The 25,689-nt window shown below is 31.9% G+C and overlaps 4 protein-coding genes across 5 annotated transcripts in view; 1 reads left to right on the top strand and 3 right to left on the bottom strand.

Moving 5' to 3' along the window:
- Window positions 1-95: 95 nt before the first annotated feature.
- CCT2 (chaperonin containing TCP1 subunit 2) lies at window positions 96-8,278 on the bottom strand. Its single transcript, XM_080160926.1, has 14 exons — window positions 8,025-8,278; window positions 7,625-7,711; window positions 7,214-7,332; window positions 6,601-6,675; window positions 6,270-6,368; window positions 5,708-5,790; window positions 4,333-4,447; window positions 3,884-3,953; window positions 3,444-3,515; window positions 2,634-2,780; window positions 2,251-2,299; window positions 1,405-1,516; window positions 963-1,194; window positions 96-523 (listed from the first exon to the last, which is right to left on the bottom strand). The coding sequence occupies exons 1-14, from the start codon at window positions 8,205-8,207 to the stop codon at window positions 362-364; spliced, it is 1,605 nt and encodes a 534-aa protein (XP_080017052.1). The 5' UTR covers window positions 8,208-8,278; the 3' UTR covers window positions 96-361.
- Window positions 8,236-11,490, bottom strand: LOC145319085 (uncharacterized). The gene is made up of 6 exons (XM_080160927.1): window positions 11,356-11,490; window positions 11,033-11,095; window positions 10,398-10,565; window positions 10,140-10,222; window positions 9,517-10,025; window positions 8,236-9,369 (listed from the first exon to the last, which is right to left on the bottom strand). The coding sequence occupies exons 1-6, from the start codon at window positions 11,393-11,395 to the stop codon at window positions 8,973-8,975; spliced, it is 1,260 nt and encodes a 419-aa protein (XP_080017053.1). The 5' UTR covers window positions 11,396-11,490; the 3' UTR covers window positions 8,236-8,972.
- Window positions 11,491-13,228: 1,738 nt separating this feature from the next.
- On the top strand, window positions 13,229-19,444 carry LOC145319087 (endoplasmic reticulum-Golgi intermediate compartment protein 1-like). Of its 2 annotated transcripts, XR_013879678.1 has the most exons (8): window positions 13,229-13,468; window positions 13,785-13,851; window positions 14,070-14,171; window positions 15,086-15,240; window positions 16,124-16,193; window positions 16,538-16,641; window positions 17,735-17,986; window positions 18,201-19,444. XR_013879678.1 is itself a non-coding variant. In XM_080160931.1 (7 exons), the coding sequence occupies exons 1-7, from the start codon at window positions 13,272-13,274 to the stop codon at window positions 17,910-17,912; spliced, it is 873 nt and encodes a 290-aa protein (XP_080017057.1). In that variant the 5' UTR covers window positions 13,229-13,271; the 3' UTR covers window positions 17,913-19,444. The 2 variants fall into 2 exon arrangements, 1 of the variants encoding a protein (XP_080017057.1); XM_080160931.1 differs by having other exon boundaries at window positions 17,735-19,444.
- Window positions 19,445-20,606: 1,162 nt separating this feature from the next.
- mesh (sushi domain containing 2 mesh) overlaps window positions 20,607-25,689 on the bottom strand; it is a 46,146-nt gene continuing 41,063 nt past the window's right edge. Inside the window, exons 36-42 of the mRNA XM_080160932.1 lie at window positions 25,183-25,265; window positions 24,945-25,024; window positions 24,142-24,239; window positions 23,219-23,304; window positions 22,808-22,913; window positions 22,103-22,144; window positions 20,607-21,301 (exon numbers count right to left, since the gene is read on the bottom strand). Coding sequence (XP_080017058.1) covers window positions 21,244-21,301; window positions 22,103-22,144; window positions 22,808-22,913; window positions 23,219-23,304; window positions 24,142-24,239; window positions 24,945-25,024; window positions 25,183-25,265 — 553 coding nt within the window. The 3' untranslated portion in view covers window positions 20,607-21,243. The remainder of the gene's footprint in view (window positions 21,302-22,102; window positions 22,145-22,807; window positions 22,914-23,218; window positions 23,305-24,141; window positions 24,240-24,944; window positions 25,025-25,182; window positions 25,266-25,689) is intronic.

The following is a 25,689-nucleotide window of genomic DNA, read 5'->3' as shown; positions in this document are numbered from 1 at the left end:
AACCACCGAGAGAGTGTGTTGTTAGTTTTAATGGAAAGCGGTTATATGCGTGCGCTGGTGTAAATGTTCTTTACAAAATTAGTTTTTTTTTACAGCAGCTTTACTTTTGTGGATTGTGTTATACTTGTTTAAAAAAGGAAAATTTAAATTTCCTTTAAAAGATCACAATACGTGGACTAGTGATTAGAAAAATTTACAAAACAAATATTTTGTGAGTATTTAATAAAGTTAAAGCTGCTTTTTTCATTTTCTCTTCTCCACAACAAAAATTATCACTTGGTAAACAATAGTTTATATGAACAATTCAAGTGTAGGTACTAGATTTTTTTTGTATGTAAAAAATGTTGGTTTTGATAGCTGCTTAGCAGTGAGATCTGTCTTGTTCACGCTTTCTGGGAGCAGCTTTCAGGATGTCGTCCACTCTGAGAATCATTTCGGCGGCCTCGGCGGCTTGGATCAGCACCTGACGCTTGACGGAGAAACTCTCGGTGATGCCAAGCTCAACCATGTCTCCTACCTCACCCTACAAAATAACAGGAATTACAATTTTGGATAATTTGCAGATTATTTTTTTTCATTACTAAGAAAAGTCTAATAAACTAAAAGACAAAGATGCTCACTAATCAAAAACATTTTCAGAAACCATTTCATGCAGAAGCCGATATAAGTATATTTCATCATAAAAATCAAATTATTATTCCCTGTAGCATTATTGAGACAAACGGATAGAGTGAGTTATAGAGCAGATGCTAAATAGACGTAAGAATCTTCACAAAAAATAGCCATCTATCTTTAAAAAATGTACTCGTGTAATTAGCGCCAGAATGACAAAGTGTCTAGACTAGAAGCTAGGTTATACAGAGAAGTCAAGAAAGTCACGTTTCCTTTTCTACGTTAAGACAAATGGACAAATTGAATTACGGAGAAGCTTCACTACTTATCAGATGGTAAAATGAACAAACCTTGTACATATTAAGACCCATGGTCTTCTTGTCTACAGCGTGCAAAGCTCTGAGCTCGGACACCAGCTGGGCAGAGTCGTAGCCGCCGTTCTCGGCAATAATGCTGGGCAGCTGGCGGAGGGCGGCGGCGAAAGACTCCATGGCGTGTGATTCCTTGCCTGGGGTCTTAGCAGCCTCACGGGTGATGGCCTCGGCCATCACTAACTCGGAGCATCCACCGCCATAAACGGTTCTGAAATAAAGATTGTTTCAAAAAATATAATCTATAAAAGGGAACTATTAAAAAAATTTAAAACGATTATCCTGTAAAATAGAAAGTTAAGGAAAATATAACTTATGTTCTATTCAATAAGGCTATTCATTTCTTTTGCGACTGGTTTAAGACGATTTGGTTTGTAGCCATCTTACATAGATCAGTCGTAGAAAGACATAGAAATTGTACCTGGGTTCCTTAACTGTGGAGGTAAGGACACAGAGAGCATCATGAAGAGATCTGTCAGCTTCACCAATAATCTGTTCAGTAGCACCACGAAGGATAACACTGCAAGCCTCACCTATTATTAAAAACAAATAAAGTTTAGTTTTATGAAAACAAGGATGAAAACATCCATAAAAGCGAAGCACTGAAACGGTAGGACAAACGGACGTTAACACTTGTATAGTTTCAGAACTGAATAATCCTAATATAAATGTATAAGAGTCAAAGCAAAATTGTGAGTAAATTAGTAAAACTGCTTGATACAGGATAATGTTTATGGACATACTTACATTTTAGGACTTGATTATAGAGTTGCTTCGTTTATTACATTATACTTTGTTGTCCCAGGAATCAATATACCAAAAATCAGATCAATCGGATAATTAGATCACATAAAAATTTGATGTTAAAAAAGTAAAAAAAATCATCATGTTTAAAATGGACGTACGGACATTTTGGTAATGATTATTTAGTTGCTACGCTTTCTACCTCGTACCTAACTATTACAGGAATCACCATGCAAAATTTGAAATCGATCGGACAATTCTAACATGCCTAAATTAACGAAAAAAGCTATCCGTTACGGACTGACGGACGGACCGACCCTAATTATAGAAAAGCTTCGCTTTTAAAAAGAAAATATCTTAAATGAATATTTTAGTTAGGGTATATTAAGAAACTAAGGGTTGGTGAATCCACAAAGAAAGACCCCCCCGCTCAGTGGCTTGAAAGCTGAATTGAAACCATATTTCTTGAGTGCGACACCTGCCATTTTCAAATAAAAATCTGCTAATCTTAAGAACAACTTACCCAATGGAACACCAGAGAATTTCAAAAGGGTTTCCTCACCAATTTCAACCTTAAAACAAATTAAGATTATAATTATAATTAAGATAAAAACTATGTACCTATAGATGATTATTTTGATATTTCCTATTATTTAAGTGGTAAGATCCCAGGAGGGATATATTTTTAAAAACTTAAGCTGAAACTTTGTATGTCTTTAAGCTATTTTACTGCCCTTCCTTGACTAGATACATGGGGCGCAGTCGATAATTTCATAAAAATGAGTTCAAAAATTCAGTAGGTAGGTAAACAATAAGTATTTAGGCAAGTTTTAAATCAAGCTATTTATGCTATTATCTTTAAAAATCCACCAACAAAAGAGAAAGTTATTCCCAAATTTGACGTACCTGTTCAATAAGATCACACTTGCCAATCTTGACTAGCTCAGGGTTGCCGAATGTGGAAACAATTTCACCACCGGTAACCAGGGCCAGTCTCTCAATACCGTCAAAGTCGGCGTGCTCAATGGCCATAACACCACGATCGGCGAACAACTAAAAACAGTATTTTGGTTGGTCGTCAATGTATTTATTTCTAGCGGCTACGACCCCTAGAGGCCTCTATGGGCCCTGAAGGAGGGGAAAGTTGAATTCGATAACCCAAATTTTTAATTAAGATTTAAAAAAGGTAAAAAAATTAGGAGGGGGATGGAGTCCAATACCCACTTCCCATTTTCAATGTTAGTATTTTTTAAAAATAATAAAAACATTTTTTGGGGAAGGGGAATTTTTCTAGGGCTGATTTCTCTTGGGAGAATGGTGGTATCCTCCCCCAAAATAGTCATTAAACTTTCCAAGACCAATGAGCACATACCCTGTAAATGAGAACCATATCGGTTCAGCGGTTAGCAAGATCCTTCGGTACAGACAGACAAACATCCTGTTACTTTATTGTGAAAATATATTGAGTCCTGCAGGGCTATAATATATTTCATTTGATTAAAGTATTGGTCTGATCATGGCATGTTTTATTCTTTATTTTTGCAGTTCTGTCCATCTATCTATCCATCTTTTCATTAGTCTATTTGTTTATTAGTATATTCGGGAAATTGTAGATTAGTTGTCTAAATCCATCTGTCTGTCCATTTGTTTGTCCATTTGTTTGTCCATCTGTTTGTCCATCTATCTATCTACCTCTCTGACTATCTATCTATTAACCTGCTCGGGATAATTGTAGATAAGTTGTCTGTTGATGAAAACATTCATATCATGCTTGCAAATCATATCAACCTTAAATAACCAAATGTTTTATTAGAGCAGCTGCTAATCTATAACTATGGCCATTATGTACGTCTGAACAATAATACTGATAATCAGGGTTGGTAACCCAAAAACCCAAACTCGGTTTTTAATGAGTCCTGCGGTAGTAGGTCCCTTTGATTAATGACGACACTACCTTTGTCTGAAAGTCCTAGCTATGAGTGGTAATGAGTTACGACTTTTTTGGGCCAAGGCAATCTTCCTACACTAACTTAACTTCGCGTATCTGACATAGTATTGACAGTTACATCTTTTAACACCTTTAGTTATGAACCGGTTTGAGCCAAGAAAATGCATGAATTGTTTTTTTCTTTTTAAGTAATTTTTAAAAATCTTACTTTGTCCTTCATTTTTTCCTTCTCTGCAAGTTCAATCTCTGCAACCTTGGCGATATTGTCAACCTTAACTCTAAATAACAAAATAAACATTAATGGACTAAATATTATTCTACATATAATCATAATGGTTTTTATTAAACTATCATTTTCTTTATTTAGCCACTATAATATGTCATTATCCACCTATCAAATATTCTGCAAAGAAATGTTTTCATTTCAAAAAAGGAAATATTTTACCTAGAAACTTTTGATTGGAAAAGGACAATTTATTTATTTACTTACCCGATTATGATAAACAAAATTACCCCATAAGTAAAAATTATTGTTTGAAATTCTATCCCAAAATAGTAAAAATCTTCCTCTGAACTTCATTAGTTCAAGTGGTTTGCGAGATCCATCACAGACAAGACTTCCTTTCTTATATATAAGCATATTATATTAAACTCTACCTGGAACCGAAGACCTTAATCTTGTCTGTGTCCATGGGTGTGTTGGCGATCAGGATCTTGGCATTCTCCACCCTCCTGGGCTGGTGCATACCTGGCTTCTTGTTCAACAAAAATCCTGATGACAAAATATCATAAATATCTGCTAGAAAAATCAACAGCAATCCTACATTTAGTATCATAAATACCTGTTTGAAAAATCAACAAAAATCCTACATTCGGTATCATAAAAGTCTATGAAAAAAGTAAATATACAGGTGATATCATCATGAACAGATTTCCATTTAAAAAAATTAAATATTCTACAACCCTTTCATCCTCCATTTATTACCTACAAACTACCAAAGACATAAATTTGTCTCTATTATCCTATTATCAGATATCTAAATTTCTACATTTTTTACATTAAACTCAACGACGAAAACGCGATCAATTTATTTTAGTCAGTCACCCTTCAAAACTATAAATTAATCAATGATAATGAGATATGGTATGTTTATTTCTATCAAGTAATATGATATGTGAAATACAAAGTTATTAGGTAGTTAGTAAAAATAAATAAAATACCCAAGTCTTAAAGTTAGTACACGATTTTCAGTTAATGTATTTAAACCAATGGAATTATTAAATTCATAATTCTTCTAAGGAGAAACTATTTTGCTTCAAACTTAAATCAGGTAAACCTATGCATTTTGTACCTATTATGAAAGTTTCTGACAAAACATCTTTCTTTAAATGAAATATCTCTTTAAAAATTTTACAATGACTTGTTTGAAACTTTTCTTTCAATATTATTTCCCTATCTAAAAAACGAAATATGCTTTCTAGTAATGAATAGATTTGCCATATTTCTTAATGAAAGGTACACTACAAACACTCTACTTATCCGTTTAAAATAAGGAATAAATTCAATTCACCTTCTGAAACAGAGAAATATGTAACATATATGTAAGAAAAAAAAACTAGTAAAAGAGACAAACTTGCATAAGAGCGAAATTGTTTTGAAAGATTCTGTCAGTTCATCCGTTTGTCTGTTTAAGACAAGTAATTTGACAAATCAACAGAATCATTCTACTGCTTTTTATTTAAATCAATAAATGTGCTCAAAGTCTAAATTTAAAACATATTTTATATACCTAGGGAACTAGAGGGATGAGAAAAAAAGCGATAAATCGATGTAAATCCAAATATTGTTGGTTGAAAAGTTTGGGCACAGATAGTTTGAAACATCCAATCAAAATTTGATAATAAGTAACCAAAATTTTAGAGCCAGTGAATTAAAGACAGTGATTGTAAGGCTTTAGTTAGCAACATCATATTTTTAAAGTCTAATGTCCCCTTCCTCTCTGATTTTTAAACAGAAAAAAGTTTAACTTACCTTCATCAAGGAAAGAGTCTGTCAAGTGACCACCCTGAATTTTGATGATCTGAATGGCATCCAAGTTTCCAGAACCCTTCAACCTAGAAAAAAAATTATGTTCTTCTAGTTAACCATCAACAAGGATAAATATTTCCATGTGTAGCTAATTATTTGCAAGGATATTAGTTTAAGCAGTCTTACTGGAGCACTTACCTTAGAACAGCTATAACAGTCAGCAACCAAAGAAAGTATTCTGGTGCTAGACTTATCTTGGAAGTCATTAAGCATAGAAATGCTGCTGGTAGAATATCCTAAGAAAGCTTGGATATCAAAGGGGAGGGGTTGCAATGCAACCATCTCGCAATCAGTTTGCAAATTGAAGTTTGTATCCGAATTTCGTTATGAAACTTGGCATGAGTAATCCTTGGTAGGTCTATTTTCCCAGATTCGAACAAAAAGTTTGAAAAGTAACAACATACTAGACTAGACTTACCTAAAAACACTTATGAAATACTAGTTTCCTAGACTTTTCTAACAACACGACAGCTTGCCCAACAAAGTAACAAGGTTCTAGACTTACCTAAGAACAGCTGTAACCGCCAGGTTGGCAAAGAAGTCCTTGTGTTGGCTCAGAATTTTGCTGGACAGAGTTGTGCGAGCAATGTTCATCAAATCCTCCCTTAATATCACAAATTAAACATATCCTTATATTAAAGTAACAGGTTATCTGTTCGTATGTCTGTAGCTAAGGAGATTGCTAACCGCTTAATCTGTATGATTCTAATTTTAAGTAAAGCTTCTTATGCGTCCACGTATTAATATTAATATTTTTCCTTACTTTAAAAAGATCATTTTATAACTTGCTGAGACTTAAAAAAAGCAATAATTACAGAGTGCAGATTTAGACTAACCTGAATTTAGCTTCATCCTGTGAGTGATCCATAGCAACATCTTCTAGAGCCTTTCTGGCAATAGCTGTGGCTTTCCTAGATTATGAAATGTTTAGTTAGTATCTTAATAGATCCCTTAGAACTACCAATCTCTAACGTCGGTCATTTTTCTGTATAATCTACTTCGATTAATCTGTTTAACACTGCGTTTGTCAATCTTTCTTTTATTGTATTACTTTTTTTGTAATTACCTGTCCTTATATAAAAGCAACAGGATGACAAACTGTATGTGAGAAGCGAAGGATCTTATTAACCGCTGGACCGATTGATTCTACTTTACAGTTAAGCAAGGGTATATAACTATTTTTGGGGGGATAGTACCTCCACCCTTCTAAGAGAAATGGCCCCTGGAATCCCAAATCTCCCCTCCCTTTCTATGAAGTGCCCAAGTAATCCCTCTGAGGGCAGAGGCTAGTAAATAATATTGTATTATATTGTAACCAGCAATAATAGTGTATGGAAGAAACCTAATATCTAGAAGTCTGTTTACATATCTATATGTATTATGTAATCTAGCTATATATACAATATTAAAGATGTAAAACTGGCTGTATCTATCCATCTGTTTACATACCTGTAACCAGCAATAATAGTCTGTGGATGAATCCTCATGTCAATAAGTCTCTCAGCCTCACGAATGAGTTCAGATGCAAGTACTGTCACGCTTGTGGTTCCATCACCAACCTCATCATCCTTAAATTCAAATTTGGATAAAGAACAAGGATGACAACATCCACAAGTAGCGGAGCACTAAATATCATAGTTGAACAAACGGTAAGTTGAGTTAAAAAGCAGATTTTCTGTAATCAAAAAGAAAAGGAGGAAAGAGAAATTTAGGATAGATAGATACATTGTTGTATATCTAGATATATATTTACCTGAACTCTGGACATCTCCACCAGAACCTTGGCTGCAGGATTTTCATCACCAACTATACTCAGATAGATAGATAGATACATACTTGTATATATTGATACATATTTACCTGAACTCTGGACATCTCCACCAGAACCTTGGCTGCAGGATTATCAACACCAACTGAACGCAGGATGGTTGCTCCATCATTTGTAACCTGAAAAAGAACAATTTAGTCCAAAAGCAGCACAGCAATTATAAATTATTTGAGAACATAATCGGATGATCAATTTAAGATCAGTGAACGTAAAAAACGTACGTCTTATACAGATACATCCCCAATTTGAGAAGTTTATGAAAATATAGATACAGTGTCGCCCATTATAAATATTTTCGAAAGCTGTTTTCTACTACTTTAATCATTAAAACGAAAATTTGCAGAGGTTTTTAAATGATCTAAATATCTTGATTGCTAAATCGCTGGGTAACATCCAGTTCCACTCTTATTTTTTTCCTTTTCTACTACTTACCTCAACAATGCCTTCATTGCGTCCCATGCCCCAGAGAATCTTATCCATGCCCTTGGGTCCGAGGGTGGACTTGACAAGGTCGCCGATGGCCATGGCGCCCACAAAACTGGACAATCTCGCAACCTCCGCCTTCTCTTCGTCCGCCTCGTTCTTCAAAATTCTAACTGGGTTTAGGGACACCATTTTATTTTTTTATTTGTGTTTTACACTCTCTGAAATATTTTAATTCACATTTCATTTCATTCATATAACATAAGTTCTACATATTTATGCATACATTTTATTTTTGCTTTTAAATTATTTTTAAATTTCTGGATGAATAATTTTAAAGAATTTTTTAAAAGTTTGAATTTTTTATTACTTTACTTTAAGACTAGAGAAACAAAGTTTTTTTTTGGTTAAAATAAGCTTCAAGTTTTTGTACTATAGAGAAATTAAGTTCAGAAACTAAAAATTAATATTATAATAACCCAATGTTACTAACCAGTTCAATAGTTATATTCACAGTATAATAATCACAGCACTAAAATCAAAATAAATGTTGGTTCCTATAGATGCTCTCATATTACTTTAGGGGTCATATGATAGCTTTTAGGGAAAAAGGGGTAGTTCCTTTCCCTAAGATCGTATTGAGGACCAAAGAATCAAAATAATTTTATGTAAATATATATAAAGTCCAAATAAAAAACCAGGATTAACAAGTTTCTAATACTAAACAAGTCATTTGTCATGATGCAAATAGTTTCATAATCTAACCAAAGGACAAATATTTTTATGAAAAAAATAACAAGGTTTTTAAATTAAAGAGTTGATAAGGTAATGTACATGGATATTTAAATATTTTTAAAACTTCAATTGAACAGAATTTTTCTAAATATTTTTCCATAACTTAATAATGATGTTGCTACTATATAACATACATTTCAAATGAAAACACAACTCTCATTATTACTCAGACCCACTATCAGACTGCAAACGTTGTCTAGCCTCCCTTGCCTTACCATATCCCTCCTCAATGGCTTGAGTATAAAATTCCATAGCTGCCCCTATTTCCCCCAATTCTTCAAAACTTCTGCCAAGCTCATACAGATGAATACCCCTAGCTTTGTCTAGGGTTACAGTTGACTTACAATTAACAGAATTGTCTTCAGAGCTAAAACTCGATTTACGGCTAGAGCTTTCACAATATGAGGTTTCTTTGTGTAGAGCAGCTAAAGCTGCTTCGGATCCTTTGCTGGCGGCTGATTGCAGAAGCTGCCGAGCCTTGCTAGAATTAGGAGTTAAGCCGCCACGACCTTGGATATAGTAGACTGCCAAGTTGTATTCAGCGTCAGGGTTTCCTAGCCTACAAACAAACATAAAATCATTACCTAAGTAATTACATTTAAAATAGTAAAAATATAAAATGCCAATCAAGTCTCCATTTGGATATTTTTAATTGATAATTTGAATAATACCACCAAGTGTCGCTGATATGACAATTTGTACGCACCTAGCAGATTTTTCATAATATCTTCTGGCCTTCTTAACATCTTGTGCAACCATATACCCAGATTCATACGCCATACCCAGATGAAAACTTGCCACAGAACTACCAAGTCTTGACAACTCCATCAATCTTAAAATTCCCCGAGGATTTCCTCTTTCCACAAGATCTATTCCTTCCAAAGCATCTAGTTCATAACCGAACTCAGATTCAGCAAATCGTACTGTTTTACTTTCTTGCCTTTTAGCTTCTTTTACAGTTTCATGTAATGATTTTTCTGCTGGGTTAATATCAATTTGTTTTGTAAATGAATCTATTAATACTTCATTATTATGTGATGATAATTGTAAACTTGATGATGATTCTGTACAACAACATTCCTTATTTTCTAATAATTTCTTATCCTTCAGAATAAGATTATCTTCATTAAGTTGCAGGGGTTGACATTTCAAAGATTTCAAGTTTCCAAATGTAAGGTAAGGACATAACCAATCTGGTAGCTCATTCTTGTTATCCTAATAATCAAAAATAGATTAATTTATTTTAAATCTTAATTACCTAATCGCATGAATACCTAGGAATTTTAATAATAAAATATCATTATAAAAATGTTATTTATTTTAATCTACCTTAAAATGGACTAGATTGTAAAGAACAACGAGGATGACAATATTCTTAAAGGCTTCAGACGGAGTCCAATTCTCATATCCATCTGAATATTATAATCAAGTTATCTTTGATATGGTATGTTGTATAAGCCTGTTAGTTAATAGGTTTTTGGAATAAATCAGTATTTGCTATAAATCACATATTTGCTAAAAAAGTTTTACCTATCCTTAGAGAGATTTTAAGATTCATTCAAATTCTTGTTTGGAGTTATCACATACCTTTGTAATTAAATCTTCGTTCAGTAGTTTGGACAATCTGACAGTCGGGAAACTTTTGATTGTGTTGGTTTGAAGAAATTAAGGTTTTGGCCTCTTCATATTTGTAATCTGGTTCCAGGCATGGTACTTTAAATACAGGAACTCGTGGTGTTCGAACTCCTGGTTGATCTAAAAATATTTATCATAAATGAGGTTTATCAATCTTAAATTAATCCTAAAATGTTTTTTTTTTGTAGTTTTTGCTGCAAGTTCTCGAAATCAAGGTGTGATAAACACTAAGCAACAAAAGAAGAAAGCTAAAGCTTCAAATGTAACTAAGAAGTTCAACAAGGATCAATATATATTAGGTATAACTTTATCAAATCATCGAGATATCTATATTAGTCTTCCCTCCCTTTTGAGAATATCGTAAAGAAATATATTGAAATACGAGTCAAACTATAATTGGGATGATAATTCATAGTGCAATAGGACTTAATCCAAAATTATGGCTTTGAATTGTTAACATCCATCGACAGAGAGATATTAATCAGATTCAGCTCAAACCACAATCACCAATATATGGACACCATTTATCTCACACATTAACACACGTAGTGAATTTAATTAGAAGGAACGAAATTACAGTTAATTACCTTGGTTAATACAAAATAATGTAACGCCAGGCTGGTCTTCCCGCACAGTAACTCTCAGACCTCCTGAAGAAACAATTATCACATGATATAAATCAAAATTTGAACAGTTTGTGTTAAATTGAATGTATTTTTGATAAGATAATGAAGCATTTTATCTAAAAAAAGATATGAAAATCCTTGACTTTCGAGTAATTGTCAGCTTTATATTTTCTAATATGTTAGACTTAACCCAAGAAATGTGATTAAGATTAATTTACAAATTTTAAAACGATTGGTGATGAAGATTTTTAAGATAATAATTGTAAATTTTTTAAGTAACAAACCTCTGGCAGTTCTGTGCAGGAAAGTGAGAGCCTTCCACATTCTCAATTAGTCATCATTATACCTGAAATTTAGAAAAATTAAAGTTAATATGAATTAAAATCAAGGTGTGTATTAATAATGATAGGAGGAGAATGTAATGCTGTACCGTTGGATGTGCAGGATACATGTGGACGCCTTACTTCTGGTTTTTCTGTTGGATAGGAGGCTTCAGTCTGTCTATCAGAACCTCATTTTTCTTTTCAGTATGATGGAAATGGAATGATACACGGCAGCGATGTTGAAAAGAGACTATCCAAGGAAAAACACACAGCTCAATTTGTAGGAATATATTTCGATTAAATCACATCTAATCCTTGTCAACCTTCTATTATTCTTTACTGTACAAAGGTTTGTTTGAAACTTAATAATGATAAACTTTGTCATGTGTGATATATTATACAAAAATGCATATAAATAAACCAACTATCAAGAAATCACTAAAAACACAAAAATGTCACATAAAAAGCATAGAATCTGTTCAAAAAAAGTCATTAAACACTGAAAAAATATAAGAATGATCGAGTAAATTCTCCGTCTTTCTTTAAATTTTTTGCTATTTTTGATGAAAAATGTTCTAGAGCTTTCGGATAGGGTTATGGTAAAGTATGGACAATAATGTTAAATTTTTTTTATTAAAGAGAATAAAAACACTTTTTAGAACTTCAATCTACTTTCTTTAAATGTAAAAATGATTTCAAAATTATTATGATTTTTCTATAAAATTAATTTATAAATTTATTTTAATTTAAAATATCCAAACTATACCTAATTTTACTAAAAGCCGCTGCATGCGAGCGCGAATACCGCGTCGCACTTTATTTATTTCCCTTATTATTATTTGTAAACAAACATATGTTCCTCATTTGAGTTTTTTGTTTGTTTATACAACAATTATGTGCTATAAACAATTATTATTTAGTAAGTTTGATTAAATTTCATTATTTTTAAATGTTTTAATTCAATTTTAAAGTGTTTTTGACATATTTGTAAGTTACACGGTGGTAATTTTTTATTGGTTGATACTCCGACACCGCAACCAATAGGAAATTAGTAAAAAGTTAAATTATCCAATAAGAATAAAGTATAAATTATCACAGACCAATAGGATTTATTTTCTCTATTTTGATTTGTGAAACAGACGGACATAATAATCTTCATTCCATCAGTGACAGGTGAAATTTTATGTATGTGATTTTTCAAGCGAAAAACCTATATAATGTGTTAATTAGTTATTTTTCATTACCTTAAATGTTATTTAATCTTGACAAGTAATTGTCTTTTTGTTTATTAATTGTGTTTGGAAATTAATAACATCTCTTTTTCAAGATTTCTTGAAATTATTCCGTTTTATCGAAGAGAAATTTCCTGTAATTTACATTGTTATATTTATAATCCATGTATTTCTGTTACTATATGATATTTGTTTAAATCTATTTAATAAAAATGAATTTTAATTTATCTTCTTGTTTTTTGAATATGATAAAATGCACAATGGAAATTGATTTATCATAAAATTAAATAAACACTTGCGCGTTAATCGCAATATCTATTGATTAGATCTCATTTTATCTGTTTTTTGTGTTAATGTTGATATAATATGAGTTTTAACAAAATAGACCAAAGTTATAAAAGTAGCGCAGGATCTCTATAAGTATGTCATGTCCATACTAATTTATTATTTTAATGACAGGATCTACTAATATATAAATGTCGTTTAAAACTGAACTTTACTGAGTGTTTAGTTACAACATATTTCTTTCCTTTATAATTCTAATTATCTGCAGTCTGATGTGCTACTTGTGGATTAAATTGCTTATTCAGGCTAATTCAATTTAATGTTTTTTTTCTCTTCAGATTAGACTAAAAAAACATAAAAATGGCTTTCGACATAAAACGCATGGACATATACCGCAAGGTACCAAAGGACCTGACCCAACCCACCACAACCGGTGCTATTATTTCTATTTGCTGTACTGTCTTCATTGTTATCATGTTGTTAGTGGAATTGTTCTGGTTTATCTCTCCGGATATCAAGTCGGAATTGATTGTTGAAAATGTTGATCCCACAGACAGGTAAATAAGATAAAAAAAGTTGTTTTGAACGGCAAATCTTCTCTACAAGTATATTATAGATGAGATCCTTTTACCTTGTATGGTTTCCTTTTCAGGAATATAAATAATGCTGTTCATAAAGCAACCAAACGTTAAAATCTACTGAAACGGCCCATTTTTTATAATTTCAAGAATTGATTGTTTTTGTATATTTATTTTCATTCATTGTACATAATACCATCATCTTATTCTTATCGAAATATCTAATTTTAATTAGGACTAAATACAATATTCTTTGTACAAACTAATCTATCTGTCTAATACTTTAATTTTGTAGGATTTCTGTAAGGATCAATGTAAGCATGCCAAGAATGAAATGCGAATACCTTGGAATCGATATTCAGGTACAATAAAAAAAAGTTATTTTAAAAACAAATTTTGTTAATTTTTATATCCTTTTACAAAAATCAGAGGTCTCTATAAAGTTTTATTTTTGTATGTCAATTAATATATCTAAGAAAAATTTATTAGGTCCTGGGATGTTTTCAGGCTAATTTATTTTTTAAGTCATGGGATGGTTTATTAGATTTTTCCACCCAATCTCTACCCCTTTATTTTTTAGGATGACCAGGGTCGCCATGAAGTTGGCTTCGTAGAAAATACAATTAAAACTCCAATTGGAGACGATGGTTGCCTATTTGAAGCAAAATTTTTAATTAACAAGGTATGTAACGTAATTTATACTTTATAAAGTACCTTACATATTAACAGAAGAAGAAAACCTAGAAAATAAATCACATGAAATTAAAAAAACAAAATATAATTTTTTTATGCTTTCTCCCAAAATGCCATATTTTTCTCACTATAACTTCCTAAGGGCCTAGTCCTATTAAGTCTTAAAACTGCGGTGCTACATAATATATAAAATAACATAACCCAACATAAAGTACCTAATAAAGAAACAAACAAAAAATTCGATCTCCTTTCCCATTTTAACTTAGTTCAAAATATGAGGGGGGGTTGTCTATGCAGTTTGAGGGAAAGTGTAGGATTTGAAAACTTTTTTTTGTCTTAATTCGGACTAATTAGCAATAACCAATAAGTAACAAAAATGCAGGGTTTCGGATCCGGATCCGCAAGGATCCGCATATTTTTGAGTCCAAGGATCCGGATCCGCAAAAAAATGCGGATCCGGATCCTTGGACTCAAAAAAAATGCGAGAAAAATGGAAAAATATACCTAAATTTATATAAAATCTCAGACATTCTCTTGATGAGAGCCAATCTTTAAGGTTTAGGGTCAGACTTGAAAATTAAAAGTATTTTTGACTTCGAATTAAAGAATAAATATTTTTTGAAAAGTTTGGTGATTTTATTTTTATTGTCAAGGATCCGGAACCGGATCCGGATCCGCACTGACCAAATTTGGAGGATCCGGATCCGCAAAAAATCAATGCGGATCCGAAACCCTGCAAAAATGTTATAAAAAATCACTGATTCACTTAATTACAGGCAGATAAATGGTATGGTTATTATTTAATGGGCTCATTTTGTGATGTTGTTGATTTATTTAGGTTAGATTATGATATGTACTACATATTATGTAGATACTAGATAGATAATGTGATATGTTTTCTAGGTGCCTGGAAACTTCCATATCTCCACCCACTCCGTTGATGTGCAGCCCGACGACTATGACTTTGCGCATGAAATCCACGAAATCTCATTTGGCAGCAAGATCCGCAAGATTAGCAGTAAAAATTTCCGCAGCAGCTTCAATCCTCTGGGTGGCAGGTATTGTTTCTTGTTTTGTAGCGCAGCTACTATATATCTAGAAGTTTTCTGTAAGTCCTTTGTTTAAAAAGATGATTTCTACAGATTCACTAACATCTTAAAACAACCACAAAGATATAGGGAGGGAGGGAACATTGGTCAGAGTGTTTAAACTCGTCCTGCTATTCGTTGGTTTTAAAAGTTGGGGGTTAATTTAATTACTAAATAGTGATTAGCTTTTACAAATTAACAATTTCCAAACTTGTTCAAATGTTTTATCATTGAAGGGGTATATTTTTAGTTTAATCTAATGGAGTTCTCAAATTTAGGTGATTTGCTTGTAGCCCCTAAGATAGTCTTACTTTTAAATTAAAGTCTCAAGTATAGTTTGGAGTTATTTTTCTGCCCCCCCCCCCCCCCCACCCCAGGCCCCCCCTCTTCCTTCCCTAGACGATAGGGGATATGCCATTAGTAGATTATATTTTGCTATAAAATGATTAATATTTTCGCTTAATTAGACAAATGTATAAATCCACAGGCGTTCAATTAATACATTATTGCTATATATTGTTTAATTGTGATAATCGATTAGAATGAAGGCTAATGACTTTTTACACATTAATTACCAATTTTATTTGTTTATATTAAGAATAAAAGATGAAACATCCATAAAAACGAAGCTTAACAATTTCTAAGTTTGACAAATAAATATAAACTATTACTTAACTGATGAGTGTTTTATTTTTAATATTGAAGAAACAAAATATTTAGAAGAATACTCAAAAATTGGTTCATTTGTTTACAGATATTATATAGCTACGTTTACATTAACTTACCGAACTTTCTAAGGAATTACAACTTGATTAATTCGATTGCATTAGAATGACAAAATAATTTATTTTAGGAGTAAATTGGATGGTCACAACCTAGAATCTCACGAATATATTATGAGAATTGTTCCTACTACATATGAGGTAAAACACTTTTTTATATAAAAAGTAGAAAGATGTTTGTCCGCAGGAAGCTTCTTTATAAATATAACTTTTAGATGTCTAGATGACATTAAGACTTTAATCGACATCGACGTTTGCAGTTTTAAGGTTGTTTGAAATATTCCATTTAGGTACATTTAATCATTTATTGTATAAGAAAGTTTTCCATCCTTACATTCAAACTGCTATTTACTCATCATTCTAAATGCGATGTTTATGAAAGTTCTTAAAAATATTTCTAAGAATTTTTGAGCTTACCTAACGTTGATTACTTTGTACATCTGACCAAAACTAATTCCTTTTTTAAACAAAATGTTTTATTCTAGGACTTGAGTGAAAACAAGCTAGTAGCATATCAGTATACTTACGCCTACAGATCTCATATTTCATTTGGTCACGGGGGAAGAGTCATTCCTGCCCTCTGGTTCAGGTATAATCTATTTTATAAAGTAGTAAGGAGGAGTCAATGGACCAATACGTACCAATACCCAAAATTTTATAAACAAGTTCTCTTATTAAAGGGGGGGGGGGGGTAATGCAACCATCTCGTAATCAATGATTAAATGGCACTTAGAATTCGATTTGAAATTTTGCATGAATAATCCTTGGAAGGTCTGTTTTCCCTAAATCGAACAAAAAGTTGGAAAAGTAACGGCTGGTGGCTCAGCTGTTTTGCCATTTTTATTTCTATCTTAAGATTAAATTAGTCACGAAACCTATATCCACATAATACTTTTTGTCGCTCAAAAACCTTATCAAACAGTTCCAACCGGTAGCTGTTGGTACTAGAAATTTAAAAATGGTTATTGTTATCATTTAACATGAATTAAACCAAAAATATGTTTTAAAAAGCTGATTCCTACGTAATTAATGATGAATTTGCCCTGAAAAGAGGCAAAAAATGGCTAAACGGCTGAGTCGCCAGCCGTTACTTTTCCAACTTTTTGTTCGATTTAGGGAAAATAGACCTACCAAGAACTACCCATGAAAAATTTCAGATCGAAATTCGAATTCTAAGTGCCAATTAATCATTGATTACGCCCCCCCCCCTTTTTTTTTTGGATGCTTTTATTAAATCCTGATTTATTGGTTTAACTGGCAGTGTCTAATTTGTTTAATTAATGATTTTAATTCTAGAAGATTGTTTTGGCAACCAATAGGGTTGTTAATCTCTTAATGATTCATGCCGTACTATATATTCTTATATGTAATATGTTATGCTTATTTTTTATATTCATCTTGTAGATTTTAAAGTTATTACATTTAACAAATAAAGGTGTTTTACTTTGAGGGTTATAGTTTGTTAATTTTGATTTTGATTAGATTGCGTCAATAGTAGGTCGAATTGACCTTACGGGGGCTTGAATCCGACAAAGATTTAATTTGTTTATTATCCTTTGGGATGCACATCAATTTATCGTCCATTGTGTTATCCCTCAATATTGTTAACGAAGCCTGGCTAGGGAATTAGCTGCTATTTTAGTTCATTAAAATTTGAAGCTTAACTATTAAAATATTTCTAGATATGACCTGAACCCCATCACTGTGAGGTACCACGAGACCCGTCCACCACTCTACCACTTCCTGACCACGGTCTGTGCCATTGTCGGCGGCACATTCACCGTCGCCGGTATCATCGACTCATGCATCTTCTCGGCCACGGAGATATTCAGAAAGTTTGAGCTAGGCAAGCTCACGTAAATTTAGCTTAGAAATTTGTTTCTAGTTTGGCTCCCAATCCGATTAATTTCCAAATTTCCGATTAATTAAAACCGGTTCTGAGCCATACGGATTTATCATTTATCGTATCTTTTAGAGACAATTTTCAACAAATAAAAAATAAAATTTATGAGATTTTTACCAGTTTGTTGGCCCTGGCCTACGGCCCCTCTGGGGTTTGCAAGACTGAAAGAAATACTAAAATTTTCCAATTAATATCCACGGAAAATGTCTATAATACGATGCGATAAATAAATTATCTTCCAATAGAATTATATGATTTTATTTTTTCCCCAATGCATTAAAACAAAACTTAATTCATAAAAGGAATTTTTCCAATAGAAGTTATTTTAAAGTTTTAAAAAAATTATAAGCTAAATATATTAGAAAAGATGCAAGAAAAAATTAATTTTATGTTTTTGAGTTAAAAATTATCCAATCATTTCAATTCTAGATACTCTAATATTAGTATTGGAATATTTATTTAATCTTATTTGCGAAAGAAATTTATCAGTAAGAGAAAAAGAAATTTAAGTGTCCTTACATATTTTTACGTCTTTGTAAAATGGCGTATTTTTTTATAATAGATGTGAAAAGTTTGAAATATGTATTTATAAATTTTCAGACGTGTTTTAATCACATTGTGGTAGATAAAAATAGTTGAAGCTTAGCATTGTCATCAAATATATACATAGCCATAAGAAAATTCTTAGCTACTTTTATATATTACAATAGAAAGCCAATCGGGACATAATAGTAGGTCCAACTTAGAAGGATTTTTTTTGCAGACAAAGGTATTTGTTTAGGTACAGTTAATCAAATAAATTTCCTCCCAAATACTTAAAATATTGATGAATTGAAAAAAGGAACAGACTTTCTAACCAGTAATATGGCCAGGTTGTTTTTATCATGTTGCTTCTGTTGCTACTAAGTCATTGACCATCTAATTCTAGACTTTTTATTTTTTTACCTACAACTTTTCCTATGCTAGAATCAAAAAGTGTTATTTCATTTTTTAACTAACCCTCAACTTTTTTTATTTTATCACAACGTGAAATTGTTCTACTTCTTTAAATGTCTGACTATCCAAAATATTGTACAATTTTTAAATTCTAAGGTTGATTAAATGCATAGATCATCATTTTTCTGCTCAAATCTGTGATTTTTCTGAATTAATCTCAGAAAAAAAGTATATTTTTTTTTATTTCATATTTTTTTACTAAAAGCCGCATAATCATTAACATAATATAATTTTTATTTTATAAAAGCATAATATTTTTATAAACTTTTAATCTCACATATTGTATTTTATTTAAAAAACAAATTGAATTATTTTAATTAGGTACTTATTTATTATTGTTATTGCCTTGATTTTTTGCATTTTTTATTGTTTGATTAATTTACATATTTAACTTTTGTTTGTTTTATATTTTCTAATGTAAATATTCAAGTTTCTGTTTGAAAGATAAATAAATGTTTTTACAATTACGTGAATAAACTTTCAAAAAGCTAAATTAATATGTTTTGATTTTTTTGTATTCATTGTAATTTCAAAAGTAGCAACAATGCAATCTCAGTAGGTATAGTTATGTATAAAACAGTAAAATTTGATAATTTTTAAAGCTCAAATATGACCTAAAAATTCTTCTAGAGTAAATGCTAATATTTGGGATTTTCTGTAGGTATCTTAAATGTTTCAATGTTTTAAAGCCAGTTAATGAGAGATAATTTTTATAAAATTTAAGGTGTTAGTGATAGTCCACTCTCTCCTCCCTCCCTGAAATTACATAAAAAATTAAAAGATAAGATATTGAAACTGACTTCACATGTAACTTTTTTTTTGACATAAAAAAGAATAATCTGAAACTCTTAATATTGATTTTTCATTTTGTAAATGATTTTTGTAAATATTAAGTATAATCTACCTTAGGAGCTTAAAACGCTTTTAGCAAGGAAATTGATGTACTGAATTTTAGTTTCCAAAAGTTTACCTAGCTTACGCGTCCTATCTCAATATCTACGACTAGCTAAAAAAGCTTCAAACTTTCAAAAAAAAATCTAAATTTGAAAAATTAAAATTTTGAATGTATAGGTAATGTATAAGTCGTTTATACATTTTATCACTTTTCCCTTTGACCGGAGTATCTGAAAATAGCATTTGCAATATTTAGGTTATCTGCTGTACAACTTTGGAAATTAGGGAAGAAATAGGCAATCCATTTTCAGCACATCAGGAAATTGTTATCCTTGTTTTAATAGGTCAGGAATAAGGTATAGCCAACAAGTGAAATAAATATAAAATAAAATTTTGGGGGCAGATATAAAGGTCGTCTATTCTACTATGTGTTACCCCCCAACGACAGCTGAAAATCACGTAAAGGTGTCGTGATTTTTTTTTTCATTGTTGGTATATGCTGATAACAGGTAAAAGACTTTTCACAATGGCCGTCATTTTTTTTTTCAAGGGACAGCAAAGTTAAAGAATTGTTCATATCAATGAAAAAGTTATTAGGACAACAGCTGCGAGCTAATTTAACTCCATACAGATATTCAAAGTCCCCAAAGTTTTTAAGCCAACAAATGAGTTACGGTGTTATTAAAACGTTGGCGACCAATGTAATTTATTATGCATTGTCCTTCCTTTTTAAAAGCTTTGCGACTGAAAACAAAATAGAATTTAATTTAACTACTATATTTTTATACCATTATCTACAGTACATATTATATGAACAAGAATTACAATATTTAACTGAACATACAAACTTTATAATAATATCAATATTCATAATTATTCACTCGATTCATAGTCATTTGACTGCGGATGTCTATCCCTAAATTGGCAGCCGCTGCAATAGTAATTAAGCTACCTATATTAATTGCTTGTTTAATTATGAAATGAGCGAATAACAAGTATCATCAAGCCTAAAATGGTTTAGAAAAGAGAATAATAACCAAAATTAGAAGTCTTTTAGTTTTGTATTATTAATAGAAAGGTTACATAAAGTATTTAGAATAAAATAATTATAAAATTACTTCAAATACACATTGTTTAAATTAATATTCATTTAAATAAAGAGGAAAACATAGTCCTACCTAAGTTGCTAAAAGGATTTTAAATAATAAAAAAGTATTATGCATGAATTGAAAAATTATTTTAGCCGGAAAAAGTTACTAACTAAAAAAACACGAAAACATTTTTTGTTACGAATAGATGAAAATGTCAAACTAAATGTTCCAAAGTATAAATAATCACTATTAAACACAGAAGTCATTAAAAATCACTGAAAAGTCTGTATAATAAAATTATTGGTAGTTATTTTCCAATATATCCTTCATAGGAATTCTTTTCACCTACATCCTTCATCTCATACCTGAAAAGTAAAAAAAATTAACAGCGTCCATAAAAGCAAAGCTCAATGAATCAAACTGTAATCCAGGGAAAAGGGAATGTGATTCTGACAAACAATTCTAAAGGAAAATTTCCCCACAAACCCCCTTTCCCCCCCCCCTTCATACCCACCCCTCTTCAGTTACGCGAAAAAATAAAATATACCCTCAACTTACTTCCAAAGGTTTCGTGATTTTTTTTTGTAGAATTGATTGTTAGAATACCTAGGCCTGACTGTAATCATCACTTAAAGATGTAGAATATTATGTTGCAGTCAGGGAAAAGGGAATGTGATTCTGACAAACAATTATAAAAAAAAATTTCCCACAACCCCCTTCTGTTTTTTTCTCACACCTTCTTACCCACTTCCCTTTAGTTATGTGAAAAAGAAGTTTTACTAAAACAAAATATTAAATTTTGCGGCATTTTCAATTGGAATTAATTGGCTGAATAGCAACCCTTGGTCGCAGTAAAGTATCAGGGATTTAAAGGGATGAGACAATGGCCAATAAATTGATATACATCCCCAATGATGATACATAGAATTACCCCTTCTGTAGATTATTATCAATAGTTGAAACGTTTGGACACTGAACTTAATGATCCAACCAATCAAAATTCACTGAAGTCCCCAAAGTTGTAAGCCAACAAATGAGAAAATGCTATTTAAAAACTTTGAGGACTAGTGTAATAAACAGTATATGATATTAAGAGTTGGTGTCAAGAGTTATTAAGAGTTGGCTTCTGGAAATTTTAAAGATTATAAAATGAAATCCTTACTTACTGACGTTGCTGGTCAGGATAATCATCATACTCCTCTCTATTCCTAAAAAAATATTTTTCTTATTAAATACCTGTTTTATTGGCCCCTTTATATATGATTTACTTTTCATAATTAGGGTAGTATTTTTTCTATAGACATTTCTCTTGAATGGGTGGGTGGATGAACCCTACCCAAAAATAGTTATAAACCTTATCTGTGCTTAAAAGAAGTTTCACTGTAAAGGAGACCATATCGAATCAGCGGTTTGCGAGATCCTTCATTACAGACATACTGTTACGGGACATACTCGGGACACGTGAGGGAAATCGACCCTAAACTTTCAACTAAGTTTGGAAGTAAAGTAATACATATTGCATGGGAGAGGAGCGGGGGGGGGGGGGTCCAGGAGCAATTTCTCCTAAGAGGGTTGAGGTACCTTCCCCACAAATATGTTTTAACATTCCATGGACATTTAAGAAACTTCTTTGTAAAGGAGAATCATAACGGTTCATTGGCTAGCGAGATTCTTGGCTATGAACAGACAATTGTTACTTTTAACTAAAAACTATTTGCTTCGCTTCCATCTCCCAGGAGAGTCGGAAAAATAGCCTAAAACTACCCCATGATATTCATTAAGCTTTCCTGAAAAGTACAACCAATTTAAATCAACGTTTTCGCGATCTTTTACTACAGACAGACATTCTGTTACAAAAAATTAGTCTTTACCTTAGCCTTTGAATAAAGCAGAATATAAAACAAGATATTGGAATCAGTATAGCCAGGGCGATACCAGCATTTATACCAGCTTGCATACGGTTATACTGATCCTCAGCTAAATAGATAGATAATTACATAGATAGGCAAAAACAGTTTCCGAGGGAAACCCTGTAGATAGATAGAATAATTCCAGCATTTATACCAGCTTGCATACGACTATACTGCTTCTCAGCTAAATAGATACATAGATAGAAAGAATGTCAGAGGGTTAGACAGACAGATAGATTAAATTACTAGCATAAGAATATCTATACAGGCCCTACGTTGTTCTAAACCGTCCCAAGGGGTAATAATCAGTTTATTTTTATAAAATAATATATCTATTTTGACATATGATTAATAAATTATTTATAAACTTACGAATACACTGAGCTGTACCAAGTTCTGGCCAATTCCAATCTCCAGACTGATAGCACCAACGTCGCCTCTCACCAGTAAGGACATACCTACAGAATAAGTTATAGAGCATTAGCGATGGTAAAATTAAAGATTTTTTCATTTTCCCCTTTATAAACTAATCTCCAGACTAGTAGCATCAACGTCGTCTTTCACCAGTAAGGACATACGTACAGTATTTTTAATTTTGAAACCATTGAAAATTAGCGAGGTGGGAGGTTTTTCTAACCTTAACCTAACAGTAGCAATAAACAAACAAATGAAAAATTAACCCCCTCAACCCTATTTTCAATGGAGGCGGATGACATTATTCTCGACCAGGCAATTTGAAGGAAACCGCCTACTTGATATATTAAAACAAGGATGACAACATCCATAAAAGCGAAGCTCTGAAACGATAGGACACACGGACATTAACACTTGTATTTTGACAGAACTGAATAATCAAAATATAAATGAATAAGAGTCAAAGCAAAATTGTGAGTAAATTTGTTGAAAAACTTCTTGATACAGGATAATGTTTATGGACATACTTACATTTTTAGGACTTGATTTTAGAGTTGCTTTGCATATAATATTGTACTTTGTTGTCCTATGAATCAGTATACCAAAAATCAGAACATTCGGATAATAAGATCACATAAAATTTTTTGTTAAAAAAGTAAAAAATCAACATGTTTAAAAACGGACATTCTGGTAATGATTATAGAGTTGCTACGCTTTGTAAATCATACCTAACTACTTCAGGAATCACCATGCAAAGTTTGAAATCGATAGGACAATTCTAACATGCCTAAATTAACAAAAAAGCTATCTGTCTCAGACGTACGGACGGACGTACGGACCGACCCTAATTATAGCAAAGCTTCACTTTTAAAAAGAATTACCCAGGATCGCAGTCAAACTTGACCAGGGTACCCGGAGTGAAGGCAAATGTGGATTTTCTTCCGTTGGATGGTGTGGGCAACTGTCCACAGGATATTACCTGAAGAATTAAGACTAACACATCCGTAGTTGCACCCCTAGCATCTAGGGGTTCTGTATTCGAATGGGTAGGAAGGGGTAAAAATTATCCCATGCATGAATTTTAAAATCGTTTAGTTTTAAATCCTTCCTAGACCAATATGATGCTACCAAAATATATGACAATTAATCAGATAAGTTGTTAGCAAGATCTCAACGGACAAATAAATAACCTTATTTATGTAAAATATAAGTATTAGGACAACATTCGTCTTTAAAAAGTTAAAATTATTGCAAATTTTATCACATTTTGCAAAGGAAACAAAAATACAAAGACACATACAAAGATTTTTATAGTGCCTATAAAAATGATAACTAACTGGCATTCCATTGGTCAATTAAAATGTCATTTTTTATATGCACAATAAGGTGTTTCGACACGTATTTTTGTTTTTGTAGATATACAGTCGATGTGTAAGTAAAATGAATACTTTGGAATAACGTTTCTTTTGACACAGAGTGTCAATCTTTTCGTGTAATTACTTTAATTTGGGTGAAAGATTCCAGTGCTTATTAGGTCAAACTGTTCATAATTATGTGTTTAAATACACTATGCGTTTGGTCAACAACACCAAAAACAGTTTCAAACAATAAGCGCATTTGACTCGAAGAATGCACTCAACTTTACGGAATTATGCGAAAATATGGCCCTCCTTATTAAACTTACCCTAGCCTCTGGCTTCAGAACATTTTCATAAATATTAACAAACTGATCCTGATAATATTTGGTGAATGTTGCAAATTCCTAAATTTTAAGATTAATTCTTGCCTTTTCAAAAACAAATTTATAAAATAGTTTTAATAAAAGTAATAAAAGTTTATTTTTGAAAATCTTAATTGGTAAAAAAAATAACGGAGCAATAATAAAAAAATGATTTTTCTTATACCAAGACAAAGAATTTCCTTGCTAAGAGTTGTTGAGTAATCATAGGCACACTGGTAACTCTCTCCACATAGATCTGTCACTAGCTGTGCATCTACCCAGGTTCTAGAAATAATGATAATAATCATAGGCACACTGGTAACTATCTTTGTCACTACCTTTGCATCTACACAGGTTCTAGAAATAATAATAATAATCATAGGCACACTGGTAACTATCTTTGTCACTACCTTTGCATCTACACAGGTTCTAGAAATAATAATAATAATCATAGGCACACTGGTAACTCTCTCTGTCACTAGCTGTGCATCTACCCAGGTTCTAGAATCAATAATAATAAGCATAGGCACACTGGTAACTTTCTCTGTCACTAGCTGTGCATCTACCCAGGTTCTAGAAATAAAAATAATAATCATAGGCACACTGGTAACTATCTCTGTCACTACCTTTGCATCTACACAGGTTCTAGAAATAATAATAAGCATAGGCACACTGGTAACTCTCTCTGTCACTAGCTGTGCAACTACCC

Source organism: Acartia tonsa, chromosome 5 (assembly GCF_053477335.1).
Source record: "Acartia tonsa isolate MP-2025a chromosome 5, ASM5347733v1, whole genome shotgun sequence".
NCBI classification, from domain to species: Eukaryota; Metazoa; Arthropoda; class Copepoda; order Calanoida; family Acartiidae; genus Acartia; species Acartia tonsa.
This window is presented reverse-complemented; position numbering and strand designations above follow the sequence as displayed.

Bases quoted from the DNA above. Each gene is read 5' to 3' on its own strand.
- LOC145319087 (XM_080160931.1), top strand. From the start codon at position 13,272: ATGGCTTTCGACATAAAACGCATGGACATATACCGCAAGGTACCAAAG. The intron at 13,469-13,784 runs GTAAATAAGATA...TTAATTTTGTAG, and splicing joins AATGTTGATCCCACAGACAG to GATTTCTGTAAGGATCAATG. The intron at 13,852-14,069 runs GTACAATAAAAA...TTTATTTTTTAG, and splicing joins ACCTTGGAATCGATATTCAG to GATGACCAGGGTCGCCATGA.
- CCT2 (XM_080160926.1), bottom strand. From the start codon at position 8,207: ATGGTGTCCCTAAACCCAGTTAGAATTTTGAAGAACGAGGCGGACGAA. The intron at 6,369-6,600 runs GTTAGTCTAAAT...TGTGATATTAAG, and splicing joins CAGGATGAAGCTAAATTCAG to GGAGGATTTGATGAACATTG. The intron at 2,781-3,443 runs GTTAATAGATAG...TACTGTTTTTAG, and splicing joins TCTACAATTATCCCGAGCAG to TTGTTCGCCGATCGTGGTGT.
- LOC145319085 (XM_080160927.1), bottom strand. From the start codon at position 11,395: ATGTGGAAGGCTCTCACTTTCCTGCACAGAACTGCCAGAG. The intron at 11,096-11,355 runs GTTTGTTACTTA...TTGTTTCTTCAG, and splicing joins CCTGCACAGAACTGCCAGAG to GAGGTCTGAGAGTTACTGTG. The intron at 10,223-10,397 runs GTATGTGATAAC...TATAATATTCAG, and splicing joins ACGAAGATTTAATTACAAAG to ATGGATATGAGAATTGGACT.